We start from the raw sequence: 16,982 nt of genomic DNA, 5'->3' as shown, positions 1-16,982 counted from the left end.
AGTTTTTTTTTGATAACTTCAATCGTGACCGGTAATAAATAAAAAACACTGGACAAAAAGTTAATACTTTTTCTACAATAATTTTCTATTTAAATAGAGCATAAAATTAACCTTCAGAAGACACGTTGTGTCAATTTTGCCTATATTAACAGCGCCTGACTTTTGTACTGAGAACACCAAGTACTTTCACAAGGGAGCATCAGATCTCCATAACAGCTGTAACGAGTCGACCTGTTTGTGTAGGATACATACAAATGTACGATTACAAAACCTTTTTTTACTACTGAAACAAAACGCTTCCGTATTGCCTTTTTCAGCTGAAACAAATATAGCTTTTACTAGATTGCAAGATTATTCAATAGACTTTTGTATTTGCTTTAGCTGTCTTCATTTTGATTAAATTAATTAAAAGACTAGCATCAAGAATCGGTAGTCGGACAAATATGAACTAAATGTTTAAAAAAAAAACTAAATTCCAAATTTATTTGTCGTAGCTCACGTGGAATATAATTTCAAGTAAATCAAGCGTATCTTCTTATCACTAGCATAATTTTATAAGTTAATAAAAATTTAACATCCAATGATCAAATCAAATGAAAGACGTTTTTGAATATTAAATACGTTAAATAAATAAGACAGAAATGTGACCGAGTTCCAGTCAGATGAATTAAACCGTTGTGTATTTCTTTCGCAATATATCAAGGCAGGAATATTGCGCCCGTGTTTCCAATGCAGATAAAAAACACCTCCCTCCCAGACATGAAAGTATTGCCCCCGCGTATGCCGTTTATGTAAAATATGGAATTGGTTTTTTACCAATCCTTTTCCCTACTTTATCACGGCACATACTTATGATGAATTTTTATCGTTTTACTTTTATATAAGTTGAACTTCTTCGTTAGTTATATACTTATATATTTTCTTTATACATTAGGTGATTTTTTCTGAAAATCAGTTTAGTAGTTAGAGTTAGTAATGTTTGCAAAAAATACTTTAAAATGACTAACGTAATATATAGAAAAAAAAATGTTTTTCTTTACAGGTATGTAAATTATGAGACTCGAAAGTAATTATTACGGCTGTAGCAGTAAGTAATTTGGTCAACATATTTCGTTTTTTAAAGTTTAATTCTTTATTACTAATGAAAATGCGTTGAGTTCATTTTGGATTTCAAAAAAAAAACATCGACATTTTTAATTAGAAACATTTTTAGGTCAAATTTTACGGGGTTAAATTCCTAGCATCGCTTCATCAACTCTGGGATTTTAAACGAAAAAGAAATAAAAACACTGGTATACACTAGCAAAATGTACATGAAAACTGCCAGTCCGCACTAATTGCATCCAGAGCAACGCGAAAGGATTATATCCATAGATCTATATCCGTATCCATAGCAGTATCCATATCTAAAGCGGTATGTGTACAACCCGAATGTTATTTCTGCCTTTTTCCACCTTGTGATCAGGCATTTTTGTATCAGAGTTAGTTTATTCCTTCCTTCTTTTGTTTCAAAATCAGAAAGCAAAGCTTTTTCTCAGTTTTCTTACTATTTTTTTTAATTTTCACATCCATAAAAGAGGCTATTCTTTCATTTGAAATTTTTTATACTGCAGCTTCACAAAATAATATATTCTCTGAAAAATTTCTAAAACTAGTATTTTACAAAATATTTTGAACTGTTTTTGAGATTCGTGACAAGGGTTGATGTTATGTTATAATTGTAGGTGTAATTTTATGACAATATATTTTTATGCAATCTGCTTTCGATTTAAGATTAATAGACATACATTAGAGTATTTTTTCCTCATGAATTTTGGCAAAAAACATGTCGATTTCTTATTATCATTATCATAATGTATAAAATTGAATTTCTATTTCCATATAAAGTGAACTCGTTTGCTAAGATATGATTGACACGAGTGCTAAACTGTTGTTGGTTGGTTTGAATGTAAAGTTGTTCGTATTGAAACATGACACAATGTCATATTTTCTTTAACATAATTAAATTATAAGTGGCAGTCTGAACGGATATTTTATTTCGTTCCAGTATGTTCCTATCATAGGTAACTTTTCGTGTTTGTCTTTTTTATACATTTTAATATTACGACGCTCAATATATTTTTTTTTATTTAACTATTTTCTCAAACTATTTATACAAATAACTTAATGTAAACAGAACTGTCTGAAAACCAATATTTGTTTTGATTTTTAGTACTTTATTTTAGATATTATACAAAAATTACAAACGACGTAAAAATTAAATTAACAAATGTTTTTAAAATCTTGTTACAAAAAATTACAATTGTTATTACAATCTATGTTACCCCAATAGCATTAAAAGTGATAAATTGAAATATTAGAAAACGAGCAAACAACGTAGGAGATACTATAGGTCGTTTTATATTTAAAAACAAAGAAAACAAGGGGCGAATTAAAGAAGTAAATGTTAGCTTTGTCTGTAGCAAAAATTAAAGATTTCTTTGCGAATATGCTGCCAGGACTGCAAATGTACAGCTGGAAGGCTTATTAACTAAATGTGAAAAAAAAACAGAGAAGTAAACAGTTTTTAAAATTCCTGAATGTTTAAAAATTCAAAACCAGACTTGCTTAGATAGATTTGATCAACCTTCATTTATTAAAAAAAAAAACCTAATTCCCACTTCTACCCTAATAATAGGGGTAGCAGTATTCCTAAATTAGATTACTCTAAGATTTACAACCTTCGTTCAATTAAATTACATTACTCAAGACAATGCGGTAAGCAAACCTCTTTATCTTTTTCCTTTGCGAATTGTGAGGCTATAAATTTTCCACGCGTATGTGCGAAGTTAATGCATTTTAAATTCCTCCCTACTCGATCTCACCCTTACTGTTATTGCGACGTATTCATATTTAACTGTCTGTAAGATTATTCGATGCATATTTCAACGCCATTTGCTCCTTCAACATTTCAGAAAGGTGTTATTGAATTTTGTATCATAATGAATAAATGGTGAAAGAAAATGTATGGTGCAGTATTTACTGTCTGTTTATAAATTTAGCTACTAAGGGAGTCCCTTATTGTACATTTCATATACTATCTAGTCTAAGGAAACTCTGAGTGAAGTAACTTGGTAAGTAAGGTAATAAAACTAATTCGAGTTCGCCTCAAATTCGATTTCCTTAATCTATATTCTTCCAGCTCCGATCATCCGTTACCTCAACATACCATTTACCAGTCACGTCGCCAAAATTAAATTACGTTAAGATTTAACGCCCCATTTCAATCTAATTAGATTGTAAATAAAAGACGGTGTGGTAATGTCACCGAACAACTGTGAATACCGGCCGTTTGTTAGTAGCCTAGGTAAGTGGGAAATATTTAACGTCACGATGTGTCACGTTTGCAAAGTGTCGTAGTAAAACATGTAATTTTTCAATGTATTCTAGCACAATCATTTTTCTAGACAAATTGCAAACGTGCCTTTATCATGATCGATCGGTAACAGTAACATGGTGAGGCTTTTATCTTCTTTTCATTCGGAGAAACGTACCTCGTACATTAATAAAGCTTAGGACGAACAATATGTTTTTTTTTTAAATAATAAATCCCGACATTATTCAAATTAAGGAAATACAGTCAAAACCGTTTATGGTGACATCGTTTAGAACAACATACCGGTTAAATTGACCATAATCAAAGGTCCTGGCTGAATGTTATATACATATCTTTCCTATTAATACCTGTCACCGGTTGTTACAACTATCGGTTTTTACGACTCAATATGAGTAGTCCCTTCGATGTCGTTATAACAGATTTTGACTGTAGCTTTATATTATATGTAATAAAAACTTTTTAATGAAATATCGCTATATAAAAAAATATATATTTTATTAGAATTTACTATATCAATTTATTAAAGTTACATCATTGTATAGGAAATGCATAAACTTGAAATTGTATTACTGTTCGATAGTCCGATCAAATCCAGTGAACCCTTGTATAAAAGCTCGCAATGAGGGTTGTTTTGGGGGAAATAGGCGATTGCCTTTGATTGGAACAAAGGTTTATCCAGTTTCTGTCGAAGTTAAAACTTATATCAAGTGGTTTTCGACTGTTCGAAATTCCATAATTTATAATCAAAGAATATATTTTTAATAAAAATAGGTTTAGGAACTTCTCCACATTACGTTATCTTACATAATTACGTTTTTGACTTACCTTGTAACATTTATCCATACTTTCACATTTATAGATATTAGTAAGAAGTAGGATTTTGTAACAACAAATATAATATTCATTATTAATCAACTCGTCCTTTTAGAGTTACTACCAGTTTTAAATTAAACAGTAGCCGTAAATAAATAAAAATACAGCTCCATTTGACATTCATGAAGCACTACGGACCTCCCAGAAATTTTCATTCCCGCCTTGCGTTAGTGCTACGAAGTTAGCATTACATTTTAATGTAATGGAAAACATACGAAACTTCGAATAGGCTGCTATAAATTAAAATGTATCCCTTACTTTAGCGAATAGAGAACAAGTAAGTGAGACAAGAGTGGGACGTTAAGTGGTCGCACTTAGTGTAGAATTAGTATGAAAATCTGCAGTAAGGGACTACAAAGGTAGAAGATTGTGTGTAAGAGAGACAGTGAATTCAGATGTGACGTCTGATAGAGATGTACGGAGTAATAGTAAATACTGTGCCGACCCTCCTCAGGGAAAAGTACAGGAGGATGTTATGTTTAAGATAGTTCGTTACATTAAAATTATCAATTTTCGTACTGAATCCATACATTATTAGTCGTCTAAATGTAGATTAACTGCACATAAAAGGATTTGGAGACCGTCCAACAGCCTGTTCCAGACATGTTAATCCGACAACCGTATTTGTGTTAAGATTCAGAAACACACGAATCAAGAATAGATACAAACCAAAAAATATCAGAGATGGTTTTGCAAATCTATATAAAAGAAAGTCGTGTTAGTTGCACTATTTATAAGTCAAGATCGGTCGAACTGATTTAGCTGAAAATTGATGGGGAGGTAGCTTAGAACTAGGAGACGGACATAGGAACTTTTTATCTTGTGTGCATTTTTTTTTATTCCGCGCGGACGTAGTCGCGGGTAAAAGCTAGTGTATCATAAAAGGTTTTTTAATTCTATCTCCAGTTGAGTCATCTTTTGGATATATATTTTAAAGCGCGGAATGATTATGAAAAAATTGTAAACACCGACAAATGCATCGTTCTTTTCGGTGGACACTTTGTCAGTTTGCGTTGAGATTTCAAGACAAAAGGTTAACGGCCAAACTCGTTAATCGATCTATTATTGTTTATCTTAAGGTTTAAAGCAACGTAGTATAGTATAATGGAATCAATTATTCTAATATATTTAGAACAATCTGCCTTCTTCACAAATTAAATTTCAACGAACTAAATGTCTCTGAAGAATTATGAAAAAATCTTAAATTTAGCATATTATGTACATGAGTTGTATTCAAGGTTACTATGGTCCATTACGTACATCCGTTCATGAAAACACACAACAAAGCGTAAATTTATAAACTCAATTTATAGAACTGTTCAGTGTTCAGTTTTTATTGTTTCACATCTCAAACAAAAGCCGTTATAAACTCTTGGTGATATTTTAAGCAAGTTCCCTGCGTACATTCTTTTTGTTATATCTCACGAACGTTTTTATCCTTTCCTCTTTTCTTACAAAGAAATATGATTTACGATATGGTATTTATAACTAAAGACAAACACAAAAGAACTAAATAAGAACGATCGGTGTTTGATCTTTTGTATATACTATGCACGATCGTTTTTTTATAAATTTCAGTATGTTTTATTGACATATAAACAAGTTATTCTTACCTCAGTGTGTCATACACTTTTTAGTAACAATAGTCGATATTTTCTAGAAGCAGAAAATTAAATTAAATCAAAATCTTCATGAACATGGAACGACGGATCTGACACCATTATCTAATTTAAGCAAGCACTAATCTGTTAGCAAATTTAAAACAAGCAAGTCAACATAAAATAAATCTTGACACCATAACGCAGGTTCCTCTTGTACCAAAATATCTCCCGTAGTATACGGACGGATTGGAGAGCAATTAATAAAACGCGTGCTCCGACGGATGTCCATACTTAGTCAAACGTCACATCGACGCAACGTCACTCCTGTCGGACGTCACATTAATTTAGATGCCGGCATCTGTATCAAGACTATCGAGTTAAATAAAACGAAATGCTTCAAAAAGAGGATATTAATTTATTTTATACTACTAAAAAATCTTACTAATATTATAAAAGCGGATGTTTGGATGGATGATGGATGTTTGTTACAAGGTATCTCCGAAACGACTCAACGGATCTTGATAAAATTTGACAAAGATGTTGAACATAGTCTGGAAGAACAAATAGGAAAGAAAGAAAGAAAAAAAATATTAATTGCCACATATAAAAATGTATATATAAATTCAAAAAAGAAAAAACACACATACAAAGCACAAAGTGTGGCAAAAGAGAGCCAGCTCAGCGATGCAGGGACAGACTAAAACTACTAGGCTACTTATCAAGTTTTTATTTAATTCCGCGCGGACGGAGTCGCGGTCGACATCTAGTAATCAATAATTACGGAATTTTCCATAAACAAAATCAATCCCTTTTCTATCGGTTTAATTAATTCTCTGTCGTTCTGAAATTTATTTCAAACACCATGTATTCTATGCTAATGCTGACACAGATTCATCAAATTTCAATCTATGTTTATATTTTTTTAGAAATTGTATAACATTATCTGTGTGATTTGAGATCTTTTAGAGGGCAGAGTAAATGAAATGTGTCACTCATCACTATCATCTATTTCTGTCACCGCCAAGGCTGTCCACGTAACTTGGTTGCGTTAACTATATATTATAAAACACGATGTCACAATATAGTCCGGTCAATTTAGACATTCGAAGTTACATAAAGTCCCAATAAGCTGAAATTCAGTGAAATTGTTCAAAACATAATTATAAACTTTGTCTAGAAGTTCCCCATCATTCCCTTGTATGGAAAATATTTTATTCAAGATGAGGAATGATGGGGAACTTCTAGACATTGTTTATAATTATGTTTTTTATAATTTCACTTAAATTCAGCTTATTGGGACTTATGTAACTTCACTCTCATTTTTTGGTCTAAATTGATCAGACTAATAAGGTACTGTGGAAAGATAGTATGATAGTTTTTACTACATTTGACCGACTAAAAAGAGGATTTTTATCGCAAATAAAAATGAGCTTTATACGATTGACACAAGGTTTTACTTTGAAATAATAAAAGATGTGCAAAATAAGACTAAACCTAGTTCCGATCGTGTAGCTCAATTATATTTGCGAGTAGGTCGGTGTGACTGGACCCTAATGCTAGGATTTATTAGTTGCGTCTCCTATTGCGATGTGCACATATAATTATAATCCTATTCTTACCCTGAACACAGGAGTACATTAAATTAGGCTGTATTTTATTAATTGACGTACCTATTTCGATACATTTTATGTATAAGGGCCAAAGTAACAAATTGATTATTTTTACTTTTTTTTGTTAAAAGCTACCTCTTAGTTCAGTCAACAACATGCACTAAACAAAATAGACATTTTCAGGTGTTAATGTTATTTTTTGCTGAATTAAAAAGGCCTATTTTCATATATGATTGAAACATTGAGAGCCTTTCCTGAAAAGTTGTCAGTTTGCACATTGGTCCTTATTCGTAGATGCCATCGATTTGTTGAAAATAATAATTTGCCGTACGTTACGATGTTTGAAACATGAATGAGACTTATAACACTAAATTAGTTCCAAATATTCCATTAATACTCTGTTAATCTAAACAGACGTCGAGCGTTCGTTTCTGCTCGCGAGAAAAATAGATCAGTCCAATAAATCGGAGTTCACACTGATTCTTTTTTTTTCCTCCAAAGATATGAAAGAAATTAATGAAATTGATATTTATTAGGCTTCCAGTAGTATCTATAGATTGTCAAATTGTCTATAAATGTATTTATAAATTAAATAAATATACATTTTAAAGAAATATATAAGATTAAATATTAATTTATAAAAATATAACGTTTTTCATGTTCAGGATAACTTTGATCTTTTACTAAGTACATACAAAGACGTCAAGTCTTATTTTACCAGTAAGATATCAGATAGAAGAGTCAGTTTCAGTCTTTTGTTTTATTGTAAAATATAACATTGACCTTAAGGATTTTAAAAAAAAAAACGGCCTTGGTTTTAAGTCTCGTTTAACGACACGTGTCTGTATTTTTTTAATTAGATATTTTACCTAATTTTGCTAACTTTATTGTTTTAAAGTAAACCAAATATTAAATTCTGAAATCTAAATTTTTGTGAATTTTTATCTAATAATTTTATCTGTAAATATTCTATTTCGATGTGTTAGAAATATTCAGGTTAAGAATATTTGCGTATTACAAAACACTATATCTTCTCCCACACCGATATAAATATAGTAGTCATCATTTTATATCTGTGGTAAGATGTAATAAGTGATGATAATTCTAATTTTACTGATCATATAATAATAACAAAACTAATTCCACGCTACTCAGAAAGTTTTTGATTTCACAATTGAATATTTCTTTACTGACCAATTAATTACTTGAAGGGAATTTTCTAACATGACAAATACGTCCTGTCTATTAAGGCTACTAAATCACGGGCTTATTTTAGCTAATGTTACTGAACGAAGCCCATCGAATGCCATAAATTAGATAGATGCTCAGGATTCCCGGCGATGCCGAGCGAAAATTGCATTCGAATAGAAAATAAATAATACATTTTGACTATAAATAAATAGATTTGTGGAGCATCGCACCGACGCGACGCGGTGGCGAAGAAATATATGCAGAGGTATGCTGGCATGTATCTATAGTCCAGTCTGAAATAATCACAAGTCGTCGTTCGGAGAGCGAATGACGCGAGCGCTGGCGTTTGGCGTCTTTAATTTAAAACAAAAAATCTTTAAAAATTAAGTGATAAGTGATAAAAAAATGATTATTTGAAATAATTATTATATCACAAATAAAACAATTAATTATAAGAAAAAAACTAGTTAAAAATAAGTGTAATGTAATTAGTTATTTCGTTAAGTGATGAAAATAGTGGAATTCAAAACGTGAAAAACCAAATTTTCTAATATCGAATGTGAGTGCGTTGTTTGTTAAAAATTATAATGGTTGCTGTGCTCGCAGTTTCCGAACGGGCTGCTAATAATTATTTTTCATCGTTTCTACCTGTAAGTTTTATATTGTTTCACATAATATCTATAATCAAATGTGGTATTTGTGTATTTCTTCTCTATTAGTTTATTTTATAGAGAACCCAATAACAAAATATTATATTTAAATGAGAAGAAACAATAAAACTGTAGAATTGAATGTTAACGAAGCTATTTTTTTTATAGAATTATATTTAATAATATAGAGATCGAATAATTATCTACCACATGCTATGGCTTTGAACCGGCGACCCCTTTATCAACTCGTTACGCAGCGAATAGGTCAACACCGAATAAACAAAGAAAATAAAAACCACAGCTACAGATGTTTGATACGAAGCCAAAAAACCGTCCTTGAGTATGTTGTATACAGCAAGGTGACAATATTATTAGTGGAGCTATTTTAAAGTAAATATACCTGTGTTTTAATTTACCTACTTATCTATATAATTCTAACAAAATTTAAAGAATATTTACAACTGTGTTACAGAATCATAAGTTTTACAATATAACTATCTATATAACAAATTATGATAACATAATAACATCGTCTTTGTTTTTTTATTTCAGACCGTGAACTCCCCGCCAGTGCCCCACCGAGACATCACCGGAGCGTCGACGCCGTCGTACCGAGCCTACCACGATGACTACACATCCGTCCCGCGACGCCCGGACAGACCGATACAGACAGAAATAGAAACGGAGCGCACCAAAAAGGATAAAAAATGGTCAATTGGAAAACTTTTTAGAAGAAAGAAAAAGGAGGAAGAAAGTGGGTCATCATCACAAAGCGATGATGATGTTAGCGGACGGTCACCTAAAAGGAAATCGAAGAAAAAGAAGCGGGCCCCTCCGGTTAGCAATTTCGATCATATTGTGATTAGAGATACGAGGAGGGCGCAAAGCTTGGCTAAGCCGAATTTACACGATGCGACCGATGACGGAGTATTATCTGACCCATCGGCTGGGTTCATAAACTACAGAGCTAAAACTCAGAACATGTGCAGATTATCAAAAGAGTCTCTTAGCTTAAAGGATGACTACATCGAAAAGACAAGTAGGATTGGCAGTGAGACCCCGTCGAGAAAAACACGCAAGGGTCGTTTGAAAGCCAGAGTTGAAGCATTAAGAAACAGTATGAGAGGTGAATCAAGTAGCGATGAGGAATCCCTAAAATCTTCTAATTCTTCCTCTATGATCCGTTTTAGGAGTGAAGATTCTCTAATGCGGTCTCGTGATAGCTCACTCAACAAAAAATCCAGGAGTGCAAGAAATGAAAGGTATATAAAGAGATTGTCACGTGATGAAGAAAATCAATTAAATAAAGAGGCTGAGTTATTGCAACAAGGTTACACAAAAGCTGAAATCGAAATGCTTACAAGAACACCGACGAGTCAAAGCAGTGGATATGGAACTTGTAAAAGAGAACCAGTAAATAAATCTGTACCTGAACCTGCACTGCATGAACCCAGTAGACAACCTTCAAAGTCAGAATCAGTATCATCATTTCCTTCTACACAAAGTTACCCATCATCTATAAACTTTAACGCAAAGGTTAATAACGAACATATTAACTATTCCATAAAATATCCAAGTGTTAACCATACTCGAGATTCGCTTTCCGTTAGTAACAACAGAGAAAGAACTCCATCTATTAATAACGAAAATCCAGAATCCGTTATGTATGTTAAATTTCCCTTAGGAAATGTTTCAAATGTAAAGAAGGAAGAGAGAGCGCCTCCAGTGCCTCCGCCACGAGACATGCACAGAAAAGTAACAACACCTCTATCAATGTACTATGAAAATAATTCCATAGTGGCTGATAGAGTTGGAACTAACCAAGTAACCCATGGTGTACCTAATAACGATTTTGAAAGAATTATGCGAAGAAGCCAAGAGCGGTCAATTGGTTATGGATTAAACGGTCTTCGCAGACCTCTTTCAAATTCCGAAGATCACATTGCTATGCAAGATAACGAAAATATACAACATATGTCTTATAGAAGTGAACAACCTCGACGACCGGCATCAGTCTCTGCTGAGCCTAATCATTACGGACTTTACATAAACTCTCCACCGTGGCGCAAGAAAGTTGAGCAACTTAATATAGTTAAACCAGAACCTTTACAGTTACGGCATGATTATTTATATTATGCAGATCAAAGTCCTAGGTCAAGAAGACCAATAAGTGTCAAAACTGGTTTAAACGGCGTAGAGAATCAATATTTAAGCGATTCTCAAACTTCAAATAATATTCCTACTAACATAACATATAGAAAACCTAGAAATGCATCAGAATTTTGGAAGAAAATAGATGATGCCGAAAAGCAAAGACAACAGCAAACAATATTTGCTAATTCCAGAAGCAACAATGAATATTCCAGTAATTCCCAACTGTACAGACCTGTGACAGATCAAAATAAAATAATAAGAAGAAACAGTTACAAAATTGAGAATTTCGATATTCAAAATAAAAATAAATCGATAGATCCATCAGATGGTGCCAAAATTTGGAAAGCTACAACGGAATATAAAAGATCTGTTACGGTGGATCCTCCAAAGCCTGCCACTTCGCCGACCTGTAAAACACATACTCGACATAAATCGGACACGTTTATTTCCAACAGTTATCAAGTACCTTCAGATGACGAGAAAAGTTCTGAACGACGAAAATCTACAAACCTAGATGACGCCTTAAATGAATTGGAAGCTATTTATAATAGTTTAGGATTAGGCGATGAAGATTTATTGGATCGGGCCGAACGCCGTGAATCAATGACACCGAAATTTAACGACCAATTTAATGATTGGAATGGAAACGGTAATGAAATCCAATTACGAAGTCAACCAACTACACCTTTGAGGCGCATTTCAAGAAGATCTACTTTACCAGACAAGTTACAAGACGATATGGCATTTCGTAGAATGAACTCATTTTCTAAAAAAGATAAGCCGAATACTAAAGAATCACAGGCTCAAATTAGTTATATGTTGGCATCGCCTGTATATGTTCCCTACGTCTCGGATGATGACAAACATTCAGAACGTAACGAACCAGATATTGTTTATGATGACGTTGTTTACAGAAATATTAAACAGACTAACAATCGCCTTAAGACTCTTGACCCTCAACCGCCTTTTGGTATACCCGTTGGACCAGTGTCACCAGCTCCACAGAGTGACTACTTACACGCTACCCCAGAAAATAAGGGTAGATCTCGCTTCGTTCCGAAACGATCACCTGATATCGTATCTGATGACCTAGCTTACAGAAGTCTTAGAAAAGATAATAAACATACGTCGTTATTTACTAACGAGGATCTCACCGGACAAATTAACAATAACCATAGTTATCATGAAAGTCTCCATACTAAAGAATCTAGTGAAAGCATCAAAAAGAAACGTGCCATAAGATCACTATCAGCAAATATTTTTACAATGATTCAGAAAGAAATTGACGAAGCACTAAGCATGACCAAAGCGCCCTCTTTGCAAAAGACTCACAGTAACAGTGAAGTTATGAGACGGCTTCGTGAAACTTATGAAAATAAAGAACCGAAACAAGATTATTATCCTCGTAATAAGGTAAAACAACGTAACAATACTGTCAATCTCCTTACTAATAACCCTCACGTCACTTCTCATCATTTTGCAAAAGACGACTCATTCATTCACTGTGATGACAAAAGTTTTGCTAAATCATCATCATGTGACAAGTCCAAAAGCTCATCTCCGTCGCACATATCGCCACAATCATCAAAAAGGTCATCGAAAGATGAATTTCAACAAGTTCTTAGTATGCTAGCACAAGAAGCTATGGACACAAGTAATAAATTAGGTGTAGCTTTAGCGGAATTAGATAAAAATCGAAATAATAGCGAAAAAACATCGGATATTCAGAATAGAATTTCTGAAAGTCGTTTGAGTTTCTTGAATGAACTAACAAACAAATGTAACGATAAATTGGAAAAAGAAGAGAAAAATTCGACAGCTGTGACTGAGGATTTTACCCAAAATCAGAACAACGAACAAGGTGATGATGACCTCATTAAATCCAAGGCTGAAAAGACAGAAGATAGTTTATTTACAATATCAAATCAAATACATAAAGTAGAAGACCAACTCAAGTACAGTTTTGAAAAAGAATTTAACTTTAGTGATGAAAGCTTGAAGCTTTCTGATAACATGAATAAAATAGCTGAACCAATAAAAGCGGAAGAGTGTATAGTTATGAAACAAGACATAAAACCCGCTCCAGACGTGTTTCCTGAAATACAAAATGCAACCAAAATTGAAAGTGATACTAAATTTGTCTCTCCTTCACCTTCACAAACAAATTCCTTAAATCCATTTTTGAACCCAACAAATAAAATGAAGGAATTGGATGAAATAAATGCTTTCAAAGAACTGAAAGACGGGATTTCAGATTTGATCGCTGGTATATCTGAAGTTAACGATAAATTGTTTATGAATAAATGTACCAAACCTGAAGATGAAAATAAAACTGGAATTTCAGGAATTTCAGAAGCCAGTCGGCGTCTTAATCAGGTAAAAGGACATGTAAATGATCAAAATACACCTGAAAGAAATTCAGTTAACCTCTCAATTTACGAAAATGACTTGGTAGAGGTAAAAAAGGACGGTGCGGATTCAACTGAATATAACTCGTCAGAGGAACTTGCAACAATCTTCAAGTTTGATGGCAATAATAAATCAATAAATACATTCCCGGACTTGAATAACGAAACTGCAAATAAACAACGGGATGACTTAAATTCACCCAAGCTTGTGAAGACGATGAATCAACATCTGAGGAGGCTTTCAGTAGATGAAGGAAATACTAGTCAATCTAACGCACTGCCATCTAACGTAGGTCAATGGAGAGCTAAGAACCAAAGTAGTAGTTCAGACAGAGAAAAAAGAGGTACGTGGTCTGTTCTCATGCACGGTGTTTGGTTGTCACTTTAACCATTTTGCATCCCCTTCATTGTTTATTTTCATTTCACCATTTGTGCTACACTTGAATTATGTAGGAGATAGGACTGTTGGAATGCCGAGCTAACTGGCCCTTTTGTTTTATTTTATTGTATGCGTTGTTTTTGTTGTTTTAGAAAGCAATAATCCGCAGTCAAAGCGAAACTGGCACGACTCAGGCACGTTGATGTTAGCTTGCTCTTACACTCTGCTGCTCTCCCAACACCTGGCCGATATGGACTGGTTGATGCTGCTGGGCTTGCTGTTGGCAATGATAACCGTCATAGCTATGCTATTAATTTAATCTACATTCAAAACTTTAGTATAAGGTCTGACGTGCACTATCAACTTTTCGCTGGACTGCGAAAATACACAAACGCGCGCCTACCGTAAGATAGATCTCACACGAGCAGTGCAGTAGCGGTAAGGCGGCTATGATGCGGCACACGCATCAAGAGGCAATATTTTGCAGCAGGCATCTGTCTAATAACTATTTTCTTTACCGACTGTATTTTTGTTTTAAGAGCATTATATGCAAGATTTGTGCGTAATTTTTTTTCTGTTAAATATTTCGCTTTCCTCATTAGTTTGCATTAAAACACAGCTATCTGTACTTAATTTACTTTCTACAGTGGAATGTGTAAGTTCATGTAAAGTTTTCTAATAAACAAGAAAAAGACGAAGATATTAATTTATATAAAAAAAGAATTATTTCGGAAAAATTGAAGTACGTTGGTCTTTCTTATGTCTAAAAATATTTTAAAAAGTGTTAGTAATTTATAAAAAGTAATTTTAAAAAATTAAGATTTTATTGGCATTTTGTTTTAATGCTTAGCTGTGATGTTTTTATTAAATTTTAAACCTTTACACGTACTTGTCCCAAACATTAAGCCTAAGTAACTATACTTTTAACAATATATTTGTTTTATTTTATTTATATAACTTTTTTGAACAAAGCTTTTAGTGTGTAACATATTGAGAAACATTTTTATATAACTTTGCACGTAGGTGTACTATATACATATTTGCACGTTTTTTTTACACAGTTTAAACAATATGTGAAAATTAAGACATCGAAATAAGAACTGCTTAACAACGAATTATAAATATTATCATAATTGAAATGAAGTATTAAGGTGAAACAATCGAAAATTAAAATTTTTAAATTAAAGTTTTTAATATCATTAAAATCTGTAAAATATTATGTAGAACTAGGCTATAAATATTGCACATCGAATTTTAGGTAAAAATATGCTATTCGGATTCGTAGAGCATTGTCTCTATCGCACATGGCCAAAAATGTGTGACAGGTATAATGCTCTATGTACGAAATTAGCACACTGTCTCTTTCTAATTGCCGATATGTGATGTAATAACACCCATGAATTTGTTTAAATTATCTGAATATTATACGTTGTTAATTTTTAGGTGAGCACTGATCCCGAATCTTCGAGCTACGGTCAAGTTCTCCAAGATTGTTTCTATACCGTATAAAATTTATTTAAACGAAGCTTAATCAATCTATTGTACTGTTATACCCTTTTTAAACCATGTTTATGTAGAGGCTTCCAGATACATTTTAAAAGAACGTTATTTATATGAAAAAAAAAACGTTATAATTTAAATAAATATGTTTCAGTTTAACTTGTTGTTTCATTACCAATGCCATTTCGTCGCTCCGTTCTCTTATAGATGTACTGTAACGAATTTACCTATATAGTACCTACATCATTAGATCCAATTAACATTTACCATCCACCTTTAGTTAAGTACCTTTATGTAAATTGCCTATGAAATGCAAAGCATTAGAAGTAATAATTAAAAAGTACGAATTAATATCACCTTGAGTTTTAACTGCTGAAACATCTGTATAAAATAGATAGATTTTATGACCTGTTTTACTGTAGTTTTGGATGTAAATGAATTATTTAACATATTTCTTCAAAATCCTATTTATTCTAGCTATTTTTTCATACCACAAGTCCTGTTTTTACAAGATTTTATCTATCTCATTACAAATTCATTAATACACGTAACGATATTTATTTTGTGTTTTGATTTTTGATTAACCACTTAAACATCTTTAATTTTTAAGTGCAGAAGGTTTTTATTAATTAGCGCGCCATCTATGAGCTTGTAATAACAATGACAAATTATTTGGTTTCTTTTACCATAAAGAGTGTACGGAGCTCACAACAGATGGCAGCACTTGTTTATTTGGTACAAAACAGCAAAATTTGAATAGCCGTTTTTATGTTGCCAGACTGCAAAATCTGCAACCGACTTTCGGATGTTGTTTTTAGACCCATTACTAAAATTAAATAACTATTGTTTATTATTATAAATATCAAACGTGGTATTTAATTAATATTTAATGTTTGTATAGATTTAAGACTGGCAGAAAAGTCGTTTTCCTGCGTTCTTCAAAACTGGTAACATCTTAATAACAGTTGTCAAATTATTTGTTACAAAAAAAACGAAAGATGAATGTGATTGCATCGCATAACGTGTTGTGAAATTTATTTGCGAACTAGTAAATTTTTATTTTCCTTTTGAATGTTGATTGTATTACATTTGAGAGAAACAGCAGCCTTTATATTTTACTGCTTAATATTTTACTCTTGTTGAAATGTGACAATTCGCGTGAAATTTTAACTGTAATCAAAACATCAACCTACTTTGTTCCTGTTGACCTGCCTCTACTGCGGTTTTTTTAAAAAGGTAA

The 16,982-nt window shown here is 32.5% G+C and overlaps 2 protein-coding genes across 4 annotated transcripts in view; both read left to right on the top strand.

The window, feature by feature from the left end:
* LOC106718341 overlaps window positions 1-15,760 on the top strand; it is a 75,428-nt gene extending 59,668 nt beyond the window's left edge. Inside the window, exons 1-3 of one of the 3 annotated variants that reach the window (XM_014512406.2) lie at window positions 9,147-9,301; window positions 9,854-14,207; window positions 15,686-15,760. In XM_014512406.2, coding sequence (XP_014367892.2) covers window positions 9,239-9,301; window positions 9,854-14,207; window positions 15,686-15,696 — 4,428 coding nt within the window. In that variant the 5' untranslated portion in view covers window positions 9,147-9,238 and the 3' untranslated portion in view covers window positions 15,697-15,760. Of the gene's footprint in view, window positions 1-9,146; window positions 9,302-9,853; window positions 14,208-14,394; window positions 14,889-15,685 lie in introns of those variants that run through there. The other 2 variants (XM_014512403.2, XM_014512405.2) reach the window with 2 other exon arrangements.
* Window positions 15,761-16,772: 1,012 nt separating this feature from the next.
* Window positions 16,773-16,982, top strand: part of LOC106718315 (supervillin) — a 145,026-nt gene continuing 144,816 nt past the window's right edge. Inside the window, exon 1 of the mRNA XM_045680375.1 lies at window positions 16,773-16,978. The gene's annotated coding sequence lies outside the window, so the exon portion shown is untranslated. The remainder of the gene's footprint in view (window positions 16,979-16,982) is intronic.

Source organism: Papilio machaon, chromosome 12, assembly GCF_912999745.1.
Source record: "Papilio machaon chromosome 12, ilPapMach1.1, whole genome shotgun sequence".
Classification (NCBI taxonomy): Eukaryota; Metazoa; Arthropoda; class Insecta; order Lepidoptera; family Papilionidae; genus Papilio; species Papilio machaon.
This window is presented reverse-complemented; position numbering and strand designations above follow the sequence as displayed.